This window comes from Eublepharis macularius, chromosome 10 (genome assembly GCF_028583425.1).
Source record: "Eublepharis macularius isolate TG4126 chromosome 10, MPM_Emac_v1.0, whole genome shotgun sequence".
NCBI classification, from domain to species: Eukaryota; Metazoa; Chordata; class Lepidosauria; order Squamata; family Eublepharidae; genus Eublepharis; species Eublepharis macularius.
In genome coordinates, this window is record NC_072799.1 from 82,136,438 (window position 1) to 82,158,081 (window position 21,644).

A 21,644-nucleotide genomic window follows, 5' to 3' on the forward strand; every position below is an offset into this window, starting at 1 on the left:
CAGAGCTTGGGCTGCAGTACTGCAGCTTACCACTCTGTGCCATGGGGCTAAGGCCATGTCTAAGTGCCTGGATTAGAAATTTTTCCCTTCAGTGTCCACTGTCCGAAAATGCCAGGGAGAAAAAAATGGGGGGGGGGGAAGGGTAGATTGTTACCCCTCTACTTCTTGAATATTTGCTTTGCTGAAGTTTGTATATTTCAAAAGATCTTTGGCTGAAATGGAACTGTGGGAATCTGCTTATCTCTGCAGATAACTTAACCATTTAACAGAATAATAGTTATTTCTCACTATTTCATTTTTATTTCTTTGTAAAAGATGCTCAAAGTGACTCACTCATTTTATAAGGTGCAATTTATTAAGACACATGATTCAAAAAGGATGTATCTTCACAATACCAAAACAATTCTGACAGCATCACAGATAAAGTTATGAAAACATCTATAACGGCAGAGGACGGAAATGGCAGAATTGTATGCATTAGCATAATAATTTATTTTGCACATAAGATTCTAAAGTATTTTAGAGAGCTAATCTAAGTGAGCCTCCCAAGAATCATGAAACCAACATTATTTCTATTTTACATAATCCTTAATTCATCAGGGCTCAGTATCTAAAATCTTAAGGACTCCTGTATTCATTGTACAAATGTATGACAGCTTAACTGAGCCCATATAAAGAGGTAAGCTGTAAATTAAATAAAGCAAATGTACGGCATTTAATGAACATACCCAGTAGCAGCCACATTGATGTGCAAGGGGGTGGACAAGTATACTTACCTCTTGGTTCATCATTTGTAACAGACTGAATGAAATCATACGGTGTCATGAACAGCTGCCCTTCAAATTCTAAGCTAGCAAACATACGAAACCGCTGCTCCCGGGATGTTGCATAAAGACCTAAATCTTCATAATCTGATCTGTTCTCTGTGCCCTTTTAAAAGACAAAACAAATAATAAAAAGAGAGTATAAGCTGTTGATTTATAATGATTGTGTTTCTTTTAGCTCTCCCCAATAACCTTCTCCTATCTCATACTCACCTTCTCTTTACCTCCAGTGCCACAACCTGATTCTTTAATCATGTAATTCTTTTCCCTGGGCTCCCTCTTGCATATTACATTTAGTGTATTTAGATTCAAGAAACATATGCTAGTGGTGTATATGTAGTCTGTTTCACAGTATACATAGCCTGAGTGACAAAAGATATTAGGTGTCATCTATCGTTAAGGATGTGTAGTTTAGTTACATTTTTAAAACTTGCCCATGTCCTGTTGGCCAGGAAAGAACTTAAAAGGAAGTAGCCTAGACCAGCATATGAAATAGGAAACAGAAAGGATTTACTAACTTGCTCCCACCAAGTATCAGAATTAGGGCTGCTAGAAATGCGTGCTGCTTGGGAACAAAGATGGCAAAAGTGTGCCCAAGCTATGCACATTCAAAGGTTTTTTGTGTGAAACAAAATGGAAATCACACCCGACAGACCATGCAATGAGATCCAGGAAAGGACAAAAGCATCAGTGAGGTAATGGGTAAGAGTCAATAAGTGTTCAATTTCTATTCTTACTTTTGGAGATTATCTGATCCAAATCTTTTAGTAATTAGCGGCAAACCTCAAAAACTTTCATGAAAGCATATCCCTATCAAAAGATTTTAAGACTTTTGTTTACTAATCTTCTTGGCAATCTTACAGTGATCTTGTATCATGTTATAGCTCAGCACCTTTACAAAACTGGACACAGCCATTTCTCTCGAGCACGCTGTCACGAATCTCCGATTAAAGCCATTATCTTGTTGTTATGAACAACAGATCTTAGTTCACCTGTATAAGTCTTCAGAACTAGGTTGCTTAACAGGATTTTCCAAAAACTAATGTAACATAGCCTGGCAACTACAGCCATTTTCTTTCAGAATTAATTTCTCTTTAAAATAAGCAAGCCTCCCTCAATAAAAAGCTTTGAAACTAATGCATTCATGTTTAAGAACTTTCCACCTATTTAATCATCATTATAAGGATAGAGTATTCAGACTAAATCAAACCACTTTCCCCAAACCAATCCTATGGAAATCAAATGGATCTTCTTGAATAAGCTGTTCAGAAATTGCACTTCTGAAAGCTCTTCAGTGTATAAAATAACATCAATCATTGTATCTTCAGCTAATCTGCTCTCACAATCAAGTGGCAACGGTTATTTAGATCTTTAGGAGTACAAAGTTGTTAAAACACTAATACTATTTGCAATTATTTAACAAAGCTCCACTGAAACTTTCATATATCAGGTTTTTCAACAGCAACTTTCAAATGCATTTAATTTTCAGTGGTCTAAGTGCCTCTGAGAAAATGTTTTATGCAATTACATCATCAGTCTTCAAAATACAAAACTCAACCAAGTGGGAAGCTATTTAAAGAGAGAAAGAAACAGGGCTTTTTTTCAGCCAGAACGTGGTGGAACGGAGCTCCGGCACCTCTTGAAAATGGCCACATGGCCAGTGGCCCCGCCCCCTGATCTCCAGACAGAGGGGAGTTTAAGTTGCCCTCTGTGCCTCCAAGGGCGGCGCGGAGGGCAATCTAAACTCCCCTCTGTCTGAAGATCAGGGGGCGGGGGCACCGGCCATGTGACCATTTTCGCTGAGGGCAATTTAAACTTTTAAAAACTCCCCCCCTTGTTTCAGCTGACCTGAAGTGATGTCATTGTGCGGTCTTGAGTTCCACCACTGAGTTCCACCACCTCTTTTCCCAGAAAAAAAGCCCTGGAAAGAAGCATCCTTCAACTTCCTTCCTTCCTTTCAGCAGGTGACCACCAAACCAACTCCCTAATATTCCATTATATGCAATCCATTCTCTTTCTGATTGAAACTACTTCAGATGAAATAAACTTGTGGGAATTGAGCAAGGAGAAATCTCTCAGGAAAAGGAATCCAAAGGCAAGGAATATCTCCTATGCGTGAAAAGAGTGTGGCCTTTTTTCATACATTTGGAACAAGGAATTTTGATCAGCTGATACAATCTCCTTCCTTACTAATCTGTGTATTTGCATCGACAGCAATTTCAGCTCTATAACTTTTTAAAACAAATATGATTTAAATGAAGTTCTGTTGTACTGCACTATTAATAAAATACTAGAAATTGGTAGAAGACAGCTGCTAGTTTTACTTCTACTACCATCTTTTGCCTGAAGGAAAGTGGGCTAAAATTGGTTACAAAGTTTCTGAACTACTTAAGTCTGGTGACACACACATTTTCAAGTTTTCTTCTCAAGAGGACTACGGCAGTAGATATCCAACAACACAAAATTCAAAATTGGCAGCACAGAAGTAGGCAATTAACTCCCTGTGCCAATATAAGAGGAGACCTTGTGCGCTCCTGCAGCAATTGGTAGAGGCCAAAGGGTACCGTCATGTAGGGGAGATGTGCAGGGAAATGCTATCTACCGTTTTGGCTCAAAAGAAAGACAACCCCCTTAAAAACATTAAACAAACACAAAAGATTATTACTGGACATAACTGTAACATGCATTCAAACATAAGCTCACCCCCTCTTGTTTTTGATGGCATATCAGTGGAAAAAACCCCTAATCTTGCATTTGAGTAAATACTGTACAGCTTCTAGTATGCGATCTTAGAGAACACGGTAATGGCCCTGTACATTTACTACAACTCCAAGCAAGCACTGGCAAAAAACAGGTAACAATGGAGTAGTTGAGGAACTTCCTTTAGTTACTGAGCCTGAGTGGGAGGTCAGAAGCAAAACACCCAAACTAGAGAGTGAAACCCCCCTACTCAGGGCAACATGCCTCCACCAGTCTCTCTTAACTAAACCCTCAGCTGTGGAACCGAGAGACAAGTTCCCAGTGCTACCAGGTTTTAAACAGGAAAAACAACTGCAAGCTACAACACCTGCAGATTGAGTTCCACACAACATCTATTTGGGTTGCTGTGACAAAAAATGGGCCAAAGTACAGGATTCAGATTGAAGCACTAAACTACAAATAACATCACAGCAGTATAATTGATACCGTTTATTCAAGATGTTTGGCACCTCTGACGTGTGCTATTAGGCTTTATACCTAACTCTTTAAAATTCAAGATTATGTTATATGCAGATTATCATTTATTATTTATTTCAGAGTCTCAGCCTCATATTAATGAGCTTGATTAATAATTTTGGTGATTTGTCCGTTTCTTAAATTAATTGGGCAGAATCAGAGTTGATGCCACCAGGAGACAATATATCACAGAATGTATTTGCTGATGGAGGTTTTTGATATGGTCAGGATGTCATTACTTATCTTGGATTATTGATTTGAGGAAATATTAAGTACATGATTATGCTGAGTTTTAACAAGTTGACTTCTGATATATCCTTGGGTTTGGTTAGATGGACAACTTTAAACCTTTCATTATGGGGTAAATTAACTCAAAATGAATATTGTACCTCAAATTACATCTATTTTATATGCAATTCCTTTCCATATATCTTGTAGATATATTCATAAAATTGATACTTATTTTTATATGGGTTTCTTATTTCTTATGGTTTTGTGGTTTTTTTAAAACCTTTTGGATCAATTTTGCTGCAAGCCAGTAAATTGTGAGCTGTCTTTCTTTCTGTATTTAGAACTGTGTTGATGCTGTTTCACTTTTTAAAAAAGCTTTTAAAAGCTTTTGATGTACAGGTTTTAACTTTTGTTTAATATTCATTTACAAAGGTGACACGAAGCTATAAATAAAACTGTAAACAAACCTATCCATTTTAGAAGTTTTCACAAAAGAATGCAATCTTTCTACCAAAAAACTGATAGCTCTGTGATATGTTTAGAAAGATGCTTAATTTTGTAACAGCTAATAATAGTTCTAAAGTAAGTATCTGTAGGTGTTTAACTGTATTGTTTTACACATATGCAGCCAAAAAAGATTGTGTAAGATTGTTTATAAGCATATAATGAAGCAAACAGCAGGAGCTATAGAAGCTGCCTCTCCAGAGACCTGCTCAAGGCAACTCACATGACACTGAAAATATTGCATTTGTTACGGATGCATCCGGTCCCTAAACTTTTGTGCTAGGGGCATGATCTTACTGGATAGTTTTTAAATATGTCATTCTTAGAATTGCTTGTGCTCTGTTTTAGCATTGCTTTGACTCTGTACTAGATTCTTGCTAGTTTTAAATCTTTGCAAATGTGCATTTATATGCCTTATTATATTGTTTATTGAAATGGCTTTTAAACTGACTGTATTGTCATACTCAGTGTGTCTCAGTGAGAAAATCAGACCATAAATAATGTAAAAATAAATAAATAAATACAGCTCCTAAATAACTGTTTTACATAATCTTTGGGATGACAACAATGTGGAATTCTTCCCAATGGCATCAGGCAAGCCATTCCACCAAGTAGGGGCTATTACAGAGAACGGTTGAGTATGGGCAGATACCAGTGTTACCTGCCTTGATCAGAGGAATGGAGCAATTGCAATAGAGCACATCAGGAGAGGCAGATCCTGCAAATTTGTGAAGTCTCAGACTATGAAGTGCTTTATAGGAAATAATCTTCATCTTGAACTGAGCCCTGAAACTAATCTGAAATGAATGGAATTGCTGTAAGATCAGTGGAATGTGTTAATTTTGCCTAGCTTCCAACAGTAAACATTATGCACCAATTGATATTTTCAAGTTGTCTGAATCCACAGAGCTAAATCAGCTGGGCAGTGAGCCAAACTACATGCTCAGCAGAGAAAGCATTTTTTACAGCGGCATTCACTAACTTCTCCAGCAATAACACTCAGTCAGTAGTCTGGAAGGGCCTGTTCCCCTCTAGCCACAAGATCACAGCTATATCTTTTAAAGTAGGGTTTAAATACAACTATGCTTCATTTTTTAAGATATTATTCTGGGTTTTGGCAGTTACAAACTCCCCGGGAACAGGAATTTGTGCAGCAGCCGGAGGCTGGGTCTGATTTTAAGAGCAGCATGTTTCCTCAGCACAATTCAGAGATACATTGCAGTATACAAGTCATTGGTAATACAGAGTACATAAAGCAGTTAGGCAATTACACGGTTAAAACAACACATCACCTTGGACAGCAGTTGCTCCCTCCCATCAGCTTCACTTAGGAGAGAGGAGGAAGCAGGCAGCTCCCTCTCAAAAAAACGGCTTCAGGATGTTGACAAGACAAAGTCTGTGGGGGCCCTCTCCCTCAGAGGAAGAAATAAGATAGGTAACCTGGCCCACCTTTTTTGCAAGCTTGCAGGGGCCAAACAAGGAAGCCTCCATTTTATTAGCCTTAAGAGGCTTTAGCACCATTACTGAGTCACCAGTTTTAAAAGAATGATCCCTTGCCCTTTAAGAGTAACAGACTTTCTGGTCCCACTGAGCAGAGGCCAAATGTTCATAGGCCAAACTAATACCTCTCTGTGAGAGCTTTGCAACTAATCAACACAGAATGCCATGGAAGTAGGCTCCCTCACTGGAGCATTTTTCCACTGATCCCTGAGCAACTCCAGCATTCACTCCCAAAGAGCAGTTCAAAGGGGGGAAGCCTAAACTGGCCTGGAGCATGGAGGGACAAGCAAAAAGGAGCGGCTGTTGCCCCACTCATTAGGGTGCATGTCAGCATATTTCTGCAGCATAGCCCCCAAAGTCTCAGGGATGCCATTTGTGTGGTGAAGGTAGGGAACAGAGGTTAGATGCCTGACTCCCCATTTCTGCCAAAGCTTCTCCACAGAGCCTGGCACTAGCGATGGCCCCATGTCCATCACACTATCTCTAGGACAATCCAGGTGACCAAATATGGAAATGAAGGCAACTGTCACAGAATTAGTGTCGATCCTGTCCAGGGGAACCATCTTGGGGTAACGAGTAGCACGATCCACCAGAACCATAAGAAATTTATTCCCTCTCTGGGTAGCCTGTGGGAGACAGCCAAACACATCAGTGGCCACCCTTTTGAAAGGAGTGGTGAAGACAGCGAAGTCTGGCAGGGGTTGCTCTGACCTTTCTGTTTGTAAACAGCTGGCACAACAAGCTGGTGTCGTGACTCTTCAGGGTAAAGAAGCCCTTTGCTAATCAGAAAACTGGTCCGAAGTACCTCGGACAGCTCTGCAGGCGCTGGCTGAAAAGATGCTCCAAATCACAGCCTGGATGAGCTCTCTGCTGCTGTGCAAAGTCTGGACTGGATTCTGTGGAAGGGAGTGCACTTGGCTTCACTGGGATAGTGCTGGCAGGTTCCTCAACCCTGTGATCCTCACCCACTTTCCTTTCCACACCAGAGGTCACTTTCACCGCTAGCTCCTCTCCTGGAGTGGGTTCATCTGTGGAGGGTTGGTGGGTGCTTTGAACTGCAGGCTGCTGAGGGCATGCCAGTTGCTCCTCTCTCCCGACCACCGCCATTTTATTTATTTATTTATTTATTTATTTATTTAGTTAGTTAGTTAGTTAGTTAGTTAGTGTCATTTATGGTCTGCCTTTCTCACTGAGACTCAAGGTGGATCACACAATTCGAGATTAGTACAGCCAATATCAAGGACATTTCCATAAACAATGCCATAGGGTAAATAAATACAAGTTTACAAAGACATAGCATTACCTGAAACAGAGCATAAGCAATTCTAGGACTGGCATTAGACAACATATAACTATGCAGTAGGATAAGACCTGAAGCACAGGCAGCTTATGCTTCAACACAGGAGTGCATACTTAAGGCAGCAGATAGCATGTAAGGCAATATAGCGGTGAAGTGTATGGTCCCTAACTCATTAGCAAAGCATCTGAGACCCCTCTCTAATATAGCCCTCCTGAGGAAAAAGCCTTTTTGAATAATTCGGTTTTACATCATTTGCAGAAAGCCAGGAGGGTGGGGGTTCTCCTGACCTCCTCAGGCAGGCCGTTCCAGAGGACAGGGGCCATCACAGAGAAAGCCCATGTGCAGGCTGCTGTTGATTTCGCCCATGTGCAGGGTGGCACTGCAGAAGACCTTGTTCAGATAAGTGAAGCTGCCATGGAGGAGCACAGGGAGAGAGGTGGTCCCATAGGTATGCCAGACCCAGGCCATGAAAAGCTTTATATGTGATAACAATATCTTGAACTGAGAATGGTAACTGAAAGGTAGCCAATGGAGTGACTGCAGGATGGGAGTGATGTTCATGCTCCTGATCATTCCTGATAACAGCAGAGCTGCAGGGTTTTGCACCAATTGGAGTCTCCTAGTTAACTTAGACAGGAGACCTATGAATTATGCATTACAATAGTCAAGTCTTGATGTTACCATAGCATGGATCCAGGTGGCCAGGTTGGCCATGTTGACATAAGAAGCCATCTTCCAGGCTAAAGAGAGGTTGCAGAAAGCATTTTTTGTGGCTGCCTTAACTTGTTTGTCTTGTAGTAGTGAATGCTTAGTCACATGGTGGTCCCTGGCCCCAGGGAGGCTCGACTGGCCTCAACCAGGGCCAGGGCATTCTCAGTCCTGGCCCTGACCTGGTGGAACTCTCTGTTGGAAGACACTCGGGCCCACCAAGATCTTCCATCTTTTTGGCAGGCCTGCAAGACGGAGATGTTCCACCAGGCATTAGGTTGAGGCCAATATTAAATCCATCAAATGAGTCTCCTTGCCAGCCTCCCACCTGTGGGCAGACTATATCTGCCTCCCACACATGAGCAGCCACAGGATATCAACCCATACCTTCACCCTTTGAGCAGGTAAATTGTTGAAATGTTTTGTAAGATTTGTGATTTTATTGTTATGCCTGTGTTTTTGTTATAACAACAACAACATTCGATTTATATACCGCCCTTCAGGATGACTTAACACCCACTCAGAGCAGTTTACAAAGTATGCTATTATTATCCCCACAACAAAACACCCTGTGAGGTGGGTGGGGCTAAGAGAGCTCCTAGAAGCTGTGACTGATCCAAGATCACTCAGCTGGCTACAAGTCGAGGAGTGAGGAATCAAACCCAGTTCTCCAGATTAGAGACCCACATTCTTAACCACTACACCAAACTGGTTCTCGTTGTAACCTGCCCTGAGCTCACTTACTAGGAGGGCGGGCTATAAATTAAATAAATATATAAATAATAACAACACAGTGCACAGGTCCTGCTCCTCCACTTCCCTTGCCAATGGGTCCCCTTGTTCACCTTCCCCAGCTGCAGCTTTACGCCTGCTGATAGCATTGACGCCTGGTGATAGTCAGGTCGCCTCCCTGTAGGAATGGTGCAGGATGGTGGATGTGAACTGCAACATCCCACCATCCCATTCCGGCCTTCCAGAGCTTGTGTACTTCACTCTCAAAAGGTTGTGCATACACACATTCATTTGTCAGATATTAATCTGGCGGAACATGGCTTTCATGGATTGAGATCAGGACAGGTATCTCTCTTGGCCATTACAACCCTGCCTCTCATCACAATTTCCTCTTCTACTGGGGAGGAAATTTTCTCCTCTCTAGCTGGCTGCCTCCCTATGTACAAAGGAGAATGCCGTTTGCTGCTGGCTGGTTTGGGGCTGCTCCCGGATACACCTTCACAAGGCAGTCTCTCTTAAGGTGTCCCTCCTTCCCACAGCCAAAACAGTCAGCAGTGTCCTCTCCCTTTCCAAGCTGACAGATTTGCTGCTTGCTGGAGTGGAGTGCGCTGGGGTTGGGCTGGAAGCTTCTGAGGGGTGCAAATATCGCTGCTGCCTCGGTCTGCCCGAGACAAGCCTTTCCTCCCAGCCCTCCAAATTCCAACTCATCACTATCTGGTCAGCCAGCTCCAAGGCTGCCAACGCATCATGGGGGTTCTTTGCCTCCACTCTCTCCCTAAAGAGCTCTGTAAAGCATCATGCAGTTTCTCCCATGAAAGCAAGTCAATAATGGTGTCAGGATCCTGAGCGCCTGTGTCCTCCAGCCACCTCTTGAGGAGGCATCTAGAGTGATCTACAAAGCCTCCCCAAGCCTCCCCTTGGTCTCATTGTATCTGCCCAACCAATAGCCTACAGAGTTCAGGGGACAGTCCAAAGTGCACAGTAGCTTTAGCTCTGATCAAAGTAACCAAGCTGAGCAGGAGCTAAGAGCTCTAACAGCTTTCCACTCGCTTGGGGTTTCAACATGCGTAAGAAGTCCGATTTTGGAATATTCTGCTCAGTACAAGCCATCTCAAATGACACACACAAAAAATCCCACATCTAACTGATCCAAAACTTGAGGTAATTGCTTAAAGACCACTTTACCAGTGCCAGGCTGAGGTGCAGTGGGCTGGGCAGCCTCTCCCCCTGACTGCCTTGCAGAGTGAGCTCTTCTGGCTTTGTTTTCCTGCAGCTGTAAAGAGAGAGCTTGCAACTCCAGTTCCTTCAATCTAGCTTCATGGTGCAGCCACCTCTGGAGGGTGGCATCAGCTCCTTCTCATCCTGACCTGGTAACAGTGGGGCTGCTGGCCATTCCAGAGCCTCGGCTAACAGCCCCAATCTTGCAAAGCACTGTATGTTTAGTGCTTCATCAATATTGAACTGCCTCCTTATGGGCCCACCATCTCTACAGCTCTCGCTGGATGAGGGGAGGACATGGAGGATGGTGGTCTGGGATCTGGCCCTAAATGACAGGGGCTGGCTACACCAGAGTCTGTAGCATTGGCAGTATTGCCTGGAGCTAAGCAGGGGTACATCCTTTAACTGATGCCCCGGATCCAGGGGCACTAGATCTAGAGGGGGTCTTGGTGGTGTCAGGTCCCCCCAGGGAATCCAGATCTTCCCTCAGAGTGGTCTCTGACTCACCCTGCTCATCCTTGGATGAGGACTGTGGACCTGGGTCCAGAAAAAGATCATGCAGTTATTAAAATTTGAATGTTTAACACACTTTGTGAAATTTTACCAATTAAGCAAGATTTTATATATTCTTAATATGTATATTGCTAGATTAAACACAACTAAACTCTGTTCTCATTAAGTAGATACTGTCAGAAACTCTTTCCTATACATTTTAAAGTATCATTTAAAACAACAGCCTTGCCTCATTTTCAGTTAAATTCAAGTAAAGCATGACATCACTTAATCCCTAGGTTTTTGTTTTTTTAAAGAAGAAACAAATGGTTCATTGCCAAGAATTGGTCTCATGTTTCCTTAAGGTCAGCAATACAGAAGCTTCCGCTCTAAAGGGGAAAAAGAGTGATTTTCCCATGGAGAAAAGGCTGAACATCAGACAAAAGATCTACTGCATGCAAACCGATGCCAAGATGCCCTAAAGAGGTAACTCCACAATTATACCCATTATTAATAGTCTAAACAATATACTCCTTTTGATTCCTCTATAAACACTAGCATATGATTGTATCAAACATTTACTATCCAAAATTAATCACATCATCATGCATTACTTCTATATTGGATCAATAATTCAATTAAGGTTCAGATTAAACCATTGTGAACCATGGATAAACTTGACATATTACGAAGGTACTAGCTGCAACTACAGTTTGGCACTCCATTTTGGATAAATATATTACTGCACAGATCCAAATTATAGGGTACAAAGAGTTATAGTTCAATAGTGAAGAGACAAGCCAGCTTTATACCTCAATTAAGAATTTAAGCACTGATAATACATTTTCCAAGAAGTCCATAGGAAGTTAACAAAAAGATACAGTATATTCATATTCATGCCAAATTCAGATTGCTTTTATCTAACAATGTTGTAAGAGATTTTTATTTTAAATGAGCAATTTTCACATTCCTTGATGCCAAGTAAGTTTGTTTGAAATTAGTGTGATTTTATACAACTGAAGGAAAAGAAAGCAGTTTAAAAGTTGTGTTTTACTTGGCCCCAGGCTAACATAATATGCTCCCAAGTAGATAAAAGTGGTATAATTTTGTTTGCTTCCTGGGTGGCCAAGAGGTTAAACATTAAATTCTTAGTGTGGGAAAATCCCAAAGCAGACAAAACTGTTTTGGCGCTTAGCAAACTCTGAAGTATATACAGAGTACCAGCAGTCCTGCTATTTGATCCTCCTTAGCTCTAAGATTTTACATAAATATTCTGAAATACAGCAAGTAGAAATAAATTTAACCTTACACTTGCTGCTGTGATTTGAACGAGAGAGGAATTTCAGTCAAATATCAGATTACTGATAGACTCTGAATCTATCTCCAAAAATGACAGTCATATCAAATCCTGGTATGTTTTCTACATATTTACATGCTCAGCATGCACTATTAAGTTTGTATTTTGGTCACATTATTATGTAATATTGGTCACGTTATTATGCAATATTATGTAATACTTGTAATGTTGCAGTTGTTAGTTCTTTCACCCCAACTAACTCATGTAGTATATAAGTACAAATGTTTATATTACAGTGATTCAAACATCCCACACTGAAGCTACTACGCATCCCAAAATGTAATAGGCCTTGACAACATATTCACATAAAGATCTACGAATTCCAGGGGGAAAAAGATGGCCTACAGCTGCACACTAGAGAATCTCAGATTTATCCACAGCATATAATATTACATTAATACTGCTAGAAACCAAGCAACATTTTAAGACATCAGGTACACTTTTGATCATCTATCTTCTTCTCCTTTATGAACAAACTTTTTTCCTTTAATATGTCAAGAAATTCTGAATGTTCACATTGTTTCCAGAGGAGTGCATTTTCCCAATCCAATAAAGGAATTTCATTCAAATACCAGTAGACATGATGTGTAAACAAGTACCGTAGCACATTAGTGCCTTCAGAGTCAAAGTTATTTCACAATCCTTGCACTATTCGTTGCTTAGGTTTACTCAAACACAATATATTTGTTACCAAGGTAATTTAAACTAGTGTCAGAAATCCACTTAATTAGGGACTTTTTTTTACAACCTCTCTCAATATATATGCTTAAAATGACCCAAGAATTTGTGTTTGTTTCTACCAACTTCATCGCAAAAGCATAGAAGAACCAAAACAAGTTCATCATCTTAAATTAAATCATGAGATACTATATTGATTTACATCTGAACCTGCCAATATTACCGTGTCACAGACCAGCTGTGATCTTTATTTTGTTCCAGCATTACTAATACAGTGCCTCCATAAACATATCCCCAAAGCTATGTTTATGTTATATAATAACATTTGATTTAAATACCACCCTTCAAGACTACTTAACATCCACTCAGAGCGGTTTACAAAGTATGTTATTATTATCCCCACAACAAACACCCTGTGAGGTAGGTGGGGCTGAGAGAGCTCTGGAAGAGCTGTGACTGACCCAAGGTCACCCAGCTGGCTTCAAGTGGAGGAGTCTAATCTCCAGATTAGAGTCCCAGCACTCTTAACCACTAAACCAAACTGGCCCTTTCATTATTTGTTGGGTTCAGTCTTCCATTCCCATATTAATGAGTTTGATTTTGGTAATTTGTCTGGTTATTCAATTAACTGGACAAAATCAAAGTTGATGCCATGGAGAGACAATATATCACAGAATGTATTTGCTGATGGACATTTTCAATGGTGCCAAGATGCCATTACTTATCTTGGAATATTGATTCCAAGAAATATTAACTACATGGTTATGCTGAATTCCATCAGGATGATTGCTGATATATCCTTGGATTTGGGCAGATGGGCAACTTTAAACCTGTCATTAAGGGGTAAAGTAAATACACTCAAAATGAATATTGTACCTTGGATTATATATGTTTTGAGTGCAATCCGGTTCCATATACCCTGTAGGTATAGTCATAAAACGAATACTTTGTTTCAGAATTTAAGGGGGGGGGGGGTTCATCACCACCTTGGATTTCTTTAAAGGGGATGCAACTTTCTTGATCTTATAGCATTAGGTATTTTCAAGGCTTTTTTCCTGGGAAAAGAGGTGGTGGAACTCAGTGGTGGAACTCAAGACTGCACAACGACATCACTTTGGGTCAGCTGGAACAAAGGGGGAGTTTTTTAAAGTTTAAATTGCCCTCGGTGAAAATGGTCACATGGTCGGTGGAGATCAGGGGGCGGGGCCACTGGCCATGTGACCATTTTTAAGAGGGGCCGGAACTCCGTTTCACCGCATTCCTGCTGAAAAAAAATCCCTTGGTATATCTGTTAATTTATACAAATTACTAGGATTGCTCTAAATTGGATTATCCATCTTGGGCTCTGTTGGAGGTTTCTTGTTTGGAGCCACTCTTAAAATGGAATGCATTCGGATCTACTTATGTTAAAATGGATCCTGCTCCTCCTGCAATTTCTGCAGTTAGAGAAGTATGGCACATAACATCATGACAATATCAGTTTGACCCATTCTCATTCTTATGGGCCAATCCAGATATAAGAATTGGGAGGAAATCTTCTTTATGGAAGGCTTGGACAGACAGGGGGATTTTTACTTTAGATCAACTAATAGACAATGATGATTTCTTGTCATTTTCTCAGCTGAGGTCTTGATATGATTTGCCACTTTTTGCTGAAAGGAAATATTTACAATTGCAACATTTGTTGGTGTTTAAATATAGTCCTTCAGCTTTGAATGTTTCAGAATCTCCCTCAACCCAGAAACTTTTATTGAATCAACACAGAAAACCATGTTTGTTCATAAATATTTGATGCTGGTTGATAAATACAATATGCAGAGTCTCAAAGATCAATGGAATAGTGAGCTAGATTGTTCAATTCTGCCAAAGTAATGGGACATGGCTTTAAGTCTTATACCTGTTGCTTCTATGGATCTTAAGTTGTGACTTATTCAGCAAAAAAATATGTTTAGAGTATATACTGGACTCCACAGCGCCTTTTTAGTAAAGGGTTAAATACAGTGTCCAATTGTTGGCACTGTATGTTACAAGATGCGCATCATAAGCATACACTTTGGATGTGATCAGTTATTTGGTCCTTTTGGAAGGAAGTCATTACTCTTATTCATTTTGTATTAAAACATTTATTTATTTTTGAGGATGTTTATGCATTTTTCAAATATTTGCCTACCTCATGGAACCTAACCAATGGTCAATGGAAATGGACCCTCTGTGCCCTTACAGTCGTTAAAAGACTTACACTACAACACTGGAAAGACAAAAGCCCACTTCCCATAACTCATTGGATTGAGAACCATATGAACTTAGTCTTAGTTGGTTAGTCTTAAAGGTGCTACTGGACTCTTTTCTCTTATGAACTTGTCAACATTTGAACATATCGCATATAGATGGCAATTACATATGGACTTGTTTTTAGATATCTGGAGACCTTTTATAGAAGTTTATGTATAGATTTACTAGAGTTGGGGGTGTTGCTTTGTACAAATAAATTAATTTTTTCAAAAAAAAAATCTATAAACATAAATGCCGAAGGTATCTATTACTTTTTTAGTCTATTCCTCCTCCAAAGAGATTGTGGCAGCATAAATAATTCTCCCCTTCTCCATCTTATTCTCAAAGCAATTCTGAGAAGGAGATGAGGCAGACAGAGGGTGACTGGCCCTGGGCCATGCAGTGAACTGCATGTGGGGATTTGAACCCAGCTGTCTTGTGTCCTGGTCCAGCAATCTAAATACTGTACTATACAGGCCGATGCTTTCATCTAAGAACAAACCACCACCTAAGTAGACCCTAATGCATTGCCATTCTATCTTTTGATACTAACTCCTGGGGCTGGCTCTTTTGTTTGCTTTTCATCTAAGAACAACAGGAGCTTTGGACTGTTTTGGACTGTGTGAAATCTAGAATGCCCCCTTGCCATATTAGTACATTGGTCACCTGAGACTATTCACAGAACTGCTGACATCATCAGAGTCCTACGCTCTCACATTTCCCAGGGTATCTCTTCCCGCAGCCTCAGTTAATTTTCTGCAGAATGTAGAAAACCTACAATCTGAATTATTACTTATGCTGATTCTAATTGTGTCATATTATTATCACTTTTCCCTTCCGTCTGAGACAAGCATTTAATAATAATAATAAATTAACATGTTTATATATTTTATATATGTTGTATTCGGCTCTGAGCCCATTTGCAGGGAGAGCGGATTAGAAATATAAATGATGATGATGATGCACTTACATACTCCTATTCTAGATGGATTAGTGCCCACTCAGAGCAGTGAACAAAGTCAGTGTTATTACCCCCACAATACAGCTGTGGGGCTGGGACTGAGAAGAGTGGCTTACACAAGGCCACCTGCTGAGCTCATAGCAGCGGCAGCAGGATTCAAACCAGCAAAGTACTGATTCGCAACCCAACCACTTAACCACTACATTACAGTGGCTCTGCTAATAAGAGAGCCCAGCAGAACACAAAGTAGCCTTCTTGGAGTAAACTACCAAGCCTGTACAGTTTCATGAGACACAGAAGTAGCCATGTTAGTCTGTTGCAACAAATGTGCACCACTGCTTGTGAACTTTAAACAAACACGAACCTGCAAACATTTTTGCACATACAGTTTCTCTGCTGAAGGCAGAGAAACAGAGGACAAATATTCCTTCCTAGCCTTGCTAAAGTGATCCTTATTCTATTAATCGGGGATGGGAGGGAAGTGAAATTGTGCTTGGGCCTGGGGAAGCATCCCAAGCGTCTTCTACAGCTACACTTTGGTCTCTTCAGCACACTACAGAGCTGAACAAGGAGGGATAGTGCTGAAGAGGAGCATTTATTCAGGGGAGAGAGTGGGGCTTCCTTCCAATGCAACATTTCTGTTTCGCTGAAGTTTCTTTGGAATCCTCTTTTTCTATTTTAACAGAATCTGATAGTAGTCAGTTCTGAGATGTGATCGTTTATTGTAATGTAACTCAGCTTTGACATAACTTTAACTCATTTTTTACTAAATTTTACTCCTGTCCATCTCAATCTGCTTTTTGATGGACAAGGTATCAACACAGTTGGTAGAGCTGAAATCATCCCCACCATAAAGGTGGACAATCTAAATGAGACAATCCCTGCTTTTTCCTTTATTATAATTAATCTGTTAACTGTAGAACACAACATTTTCCCCAGATTAAGTTACCACAGTTTAGTACTCCACATAGACTGCTTCTAGACAAATCAGCAAACAATGATAAAGATCTGCAAAATGTATCCAAAGCTGTGGAATAACCTAAATCAGGCAAGGCTGGGATTTGCAGTTGCCTATACTGCAGCCTGTTTTGACATGCATTTACCTATGCAGAGTTATGAATACAGTTCTTTTGACAAGCAATTATCTCCACTACTGGATATCTGTAATGTAAACATGTTAATATTTCACAGTAAGAATCATAAGCCAGTTTGGTGTAGTGGTTAAGAGCGTGGGACTCTAAACTGGAGAGCCGTGTTTGATTCCCCACTCCTCCACTTGAAGCCAGCTGGGCGACCTTGGGTCAGTCACAGCTTCTAGCTCTCTCAGCTCCATCCACTTCACAGGGTGTTTTGTTGTGGGGATAATAATAACATACTTTGTAAAGCGCTCTGAGTGGGTGTTAAGTCATCCTGAAGGGCGGTATATAAATCAAATGTTATTATTATAACATGGAAAATCAGGCCTCTTCCTAACTGCCAGAGATATTCATTATCATGTTTATTATTATGAACAAAAACGTGGACACACTGTTACCAGCAGTGAGTGGGAGGTATGTCAAGTCACAGCCGACTTAAGACAACCCCACAGGATTTTCAAGGCAAGAGATGGGCAGAGGTGGTTTTGCCGTTGCTTGCCTCTGCATAGCAACCTCAGTTTTCCTTGGTGGTCTCCTGTCCAAGTACTAACCAGGGCTGACTCTTCATAGCAGCCAAAATCTGATAAAACTGGGCTACCTGGGCCATTCAGTCAAGGTGTTATAAACCACTTTAAAAATTAAAGGACCACTAGATGACTTGCTTCATAGCTCTGAGACAGGCAGGGGCGGAGCAAGGGTTTACCTCGCTCGCGGCCGGCTGGCCGGGTGCCCCCACGCGCGCACGAGCGTGCGCGCGCACCGGCCTGCGTGATGACATCACGTGTGACGTTATCACGGGAGCGCACGCACCACCGCCGGCCCGATTGCTGTGGCGGGTGGCCTCCGAGCTCTCCCGCTCGGTTGCCTGCACCGCCGCAGATGCCTGCCCACGGTGGCTGCGCCTGGCCAGGGGCTTGTGCTGGTGGCGGCAGCGGCGCGGGGTGGGAGGGATAGGAGGCTGGTGCTTTGTGGCGCGCGCTCCCGCCCGCCGAGCCTCCTCTGGCGCTCCCTCCGGCACCCCGCGCCTGCAGCCACTGCCTACCTGGCCTCAATAGGCCCGCCACCCCTGGAGACAGGCAAGCTTCTTTTACATTATGTAAACTGCTGTACAAAATATGTTAAAAATCTGATGATATCTCAATGTGAAAAGAAATAATGGCAGATGAAGTTTTCTTTTTTAAATTTTATTTTAACTCTGTACACTTGGGACCATATACTGAATTTTCCACATGGAAGTCTCATGTTAGAATAAGCGTGACAACTGCACATAGTTAACTATATACAACCATCACACACATCTAGTTTTCTATGCATGCAGTATAAATACATTAGGATGCTTTAGCCATTCATGACGTTCCAGCCTGGGTAGATATAAGGACTTGCGCAACTTGAGCATCATATGCAAGCTTTGTTTTTTATTTTCCTATACTGAAATAATTCCCACATGGGAAAATGATAAAGCTTGAAGTAACCTATTTAACAGATTATGAAAAACAAGTGATTTGCGAAGAACAGAAGAAACAAGAGAGAGGGAGGAAAGTCAGGCAGAGAAATGACACTCAAGGCTACTGCACGTAGGGATGGGAGTTTTCTCCGCTCATCTGGTACCCCTTCCCCAACAACAGCTATGATTCAAGGTGCTGATCCTCATGATATTAAACCTTTAATTAACCAACCGTCCCTTTATACTCCAGAAATCCTGGTGCTTTGGTTAAACAATAAGGAACCTAAATTCACCTTAACAATTGAAAAATATGTCTCAGTCCTTTTAGACCATGCAGCCCCAAAAATAAAGAATAAGTATTTTCTGCTGCTCAAGATTTATGAATCAATGAGCTTCTAAGGGAATAAAAGGAAAGGTAAGCTCTTCCAAAATGCTGATTCAAGCAATGTGCCGGCTGTCTGGCAGAAAAGGAGGGGATTGCCCTACAAGAGGCTTAGCTCTGCAATCACTGCTGTTTCTACAAAAGGATGCTTGATGCTTTATATGCTGATAGAGATGCACTTTTAACAGCTGAAAAGAGCAAGAGTCCAGTTGCACCTATAAGACTAACAAAATTTGTAGCAGGGTATGAGCTTTCGTGAGTCACGGCTCACTTCTTCAGATACTGATATCTGAAGAAGTGAGCTTTGACTCCCGAAAGCTTCATACCTTGCCACACATTTTGTTAGTGTTATAGGTGAGCTGTGACTCATGAAAGCTCATACCCTACCTTAAATTTTGTTAGTCTTAGTGGTGCAACTGGACTCTGGCTCTTTTCTACTGCTACACAGCTACCCATCTTGATCTATCTCCATGGAAGGCACCACTTTTAACAGTTGCACTGCAGAAAGAAATTCCACAAATCTTCAACCTACTACTCATTACCTACAAGACTGACAAAATTTGTGGCGAGGTATGCGCTTTTGCGAGTCACAGCTCCCTTCATCTTTCAAACAACAGTAGAAAAGAAAATAATTGCAATTAATTATCTTTGTGAGCTGTGACTCACAAAAGCTTATCCCCTGCCACAAATCTTGTTAAGTCTTATGGGTGACTTACAAAAACTCGTCCTTGCCACAAATCTTGTTAGTCTTACAGGTGCTGCCGGACTCCTGCTTTTTTCCACTAACCTTGCTACCTATTTTGATGTATCGCCATGGAAGGCACCCCTTTGAACCCTGGCACGGCAGCGAGAAATTCAACAGCAGCCCACTACTAATTACCCACTACTAATTACCCACCACTCATCCGCCCTGAGCCTGCTCGAAATGTGGGGAGGGCGGAAGATAAACTGAAAATAAATTAAATTATGTTCGCTTAAACCCCGCCACATTCCTGCCTGTCCAAGGCGCAGGACCCCTCACACTGGTAACCTTGAGGTAACCGGCGACCGTTCCCGGGGAGCCTCCCCAGAGGCCGCCCGCCTCTTCAGTCCCGCCCTTGGGGAGGGTGAGGAGAAGGGGCAGGCCGAGGCGGGGCCCCTCCCGTCCACCTACCGCCGTCTCCTTGGCAGCCGCCGCCACGGGGATGGGCAGCAGCCCTCGGCCCCGGGCGGCCTCCCCGGCTCCTCCTCCTCCTCCTCGCGCCCGGCAGGCCCCGCCGCCCAGCGCCGGCCGCCGCTCCTCCGAGCCCCGCTCGCCGGGCCGTCCGTGGAAGCGCCGGCAGAGGAACCAGGCGAGCGCCCCGCCGGCAGCCCCCGCCGCCGCCACGCCCAGCCCGCTCGGCGCCCCGCCGCGCCCGCCGCCGGCCCCGAAGCCCCGCGCCCGCCGGCCGCTCGCAGGCTCGCCGAAGCCGGGCAGGCTGCAGCGCCGACCCCGCAGGAGACCTCGCAGCGCGGCCATCGCGCCGGCCCGGCGCAGCCAGAGCCAGAGCCCGAGCCAAAGCGAAGCGGCGGCGGCCAAGTCTCGCGAGAGGAGAGGCCGGGCTGCCAACCCGCCGCCCTCTCGCGCCGCTGCCCGCCCAGCCTCCGCGCTGGCAGATTTTGTCACTATTTAAACTTGACATTTATTGACGGCGCGTTGGCCTGTTTCCCTCGGCGTCGCCTCACCCTCACGTGTATTCCCCCCCTTCTTCTTTCCAGGGTTTAGTCCGAGAAGCAGCGGATGTTTAGTGGTTAGAGCATCTGTTTCAGGCAGAATTGTTATTTATGTCATTTCTAGTCCACCTTGCTCACTGAGACTCAAGGCGGATTACACCGTGTGAGATTAGTACAATTAGTGTCAAGGACATGTCCATAAACAATGCCAAAGGGTAAATACAAGTTTACAAAGACATAGCATCCACAGGGATCCAATGCAGAGTTGAGGAAATGCTGAAACAGAGCATAAGCAATTCTAGGACTGACATTAGACAACATGAAGCAAATATGTACTCCTTATGTACTTCACTGAAGCAACACGATGTGTATAAGATGTGTATAAGAATGTCTTCAGTTCAAAAGGGATGGGAGACTCCTATTTCTGAGACCCCCTCAGGGCTGCTGGCAGTCCGAGCAGACAACACTGACCATGAAAGAGCATGCAGAAGGTCATAGGTGGACTCTCCAATTAAAACGATGCAGGTAGGAGGTGACAATGGAGAGGTCTGACTCAGTTTAACTCAATAACATTCAATTTATATACCACCCTTAAGGACAACTTAACACCCAGTCTGTGCTGTTTACAGTGTGTCCTCACAACAATCACCCTGTGAGGCGGGTGGGGCTGAGAGAGCTGTTACTGAACCAAGGTCACCCAAACGGAGGACTGGGGAATCAAACCCAATTCTCCAGATTAGAGTCCCGCCGCTCTTAACCACTACACCAAACTGACTCAACATGTGTTCACGTGCAGGACCTCGACAGGAGAGGTGCTGTTTGTCAGAATGGTGGTGGAAGGTACCCTCAAGTCATAGCTGACTTACAGCAACCCCTGGTGGGGTTTTCATGGCAGAAGACTAACAGAGGTGGTTTGCCATTGCCTGCTTCTGCAACGCTGGTCTTCATTGGAGGTCTCCCATTCAATTAGTAACCAAGGCCAATCCTGTTTAGCTTCC

General features: G+C 42.6%; 1 protein-coding gene across 2 annotated transcripts in view; it reads right to left on the reverse strand.

Moving 5' to 3' along the window:
• The window catches only part of MICU3 (mitochondrial calcium uptake family member 3), a 59,947-nt gene extending 39,495 nt beyond the window's left edge, over positions 1-20,452 (reverse strand). For both annotated transcript variants that reach the window (XM_054990479.1, XM_054990478.1), the window contains exons 1-2: positions 20,108-20,452; positions 777-930 (exon numbers count right to left, since the gene is read on the reverse strand). In XM_054990479.1, coding sequence (XP_054846454.1) covers positions 777-930; positions 20,108-20,452 — 499 coding nt within the window. The remainder of the gene's footprint in view (positions 1-776; positions 931-20,107) is intronic.
• Positions 20,453-21,644: the final 1,192 nt, after the last annotated feature.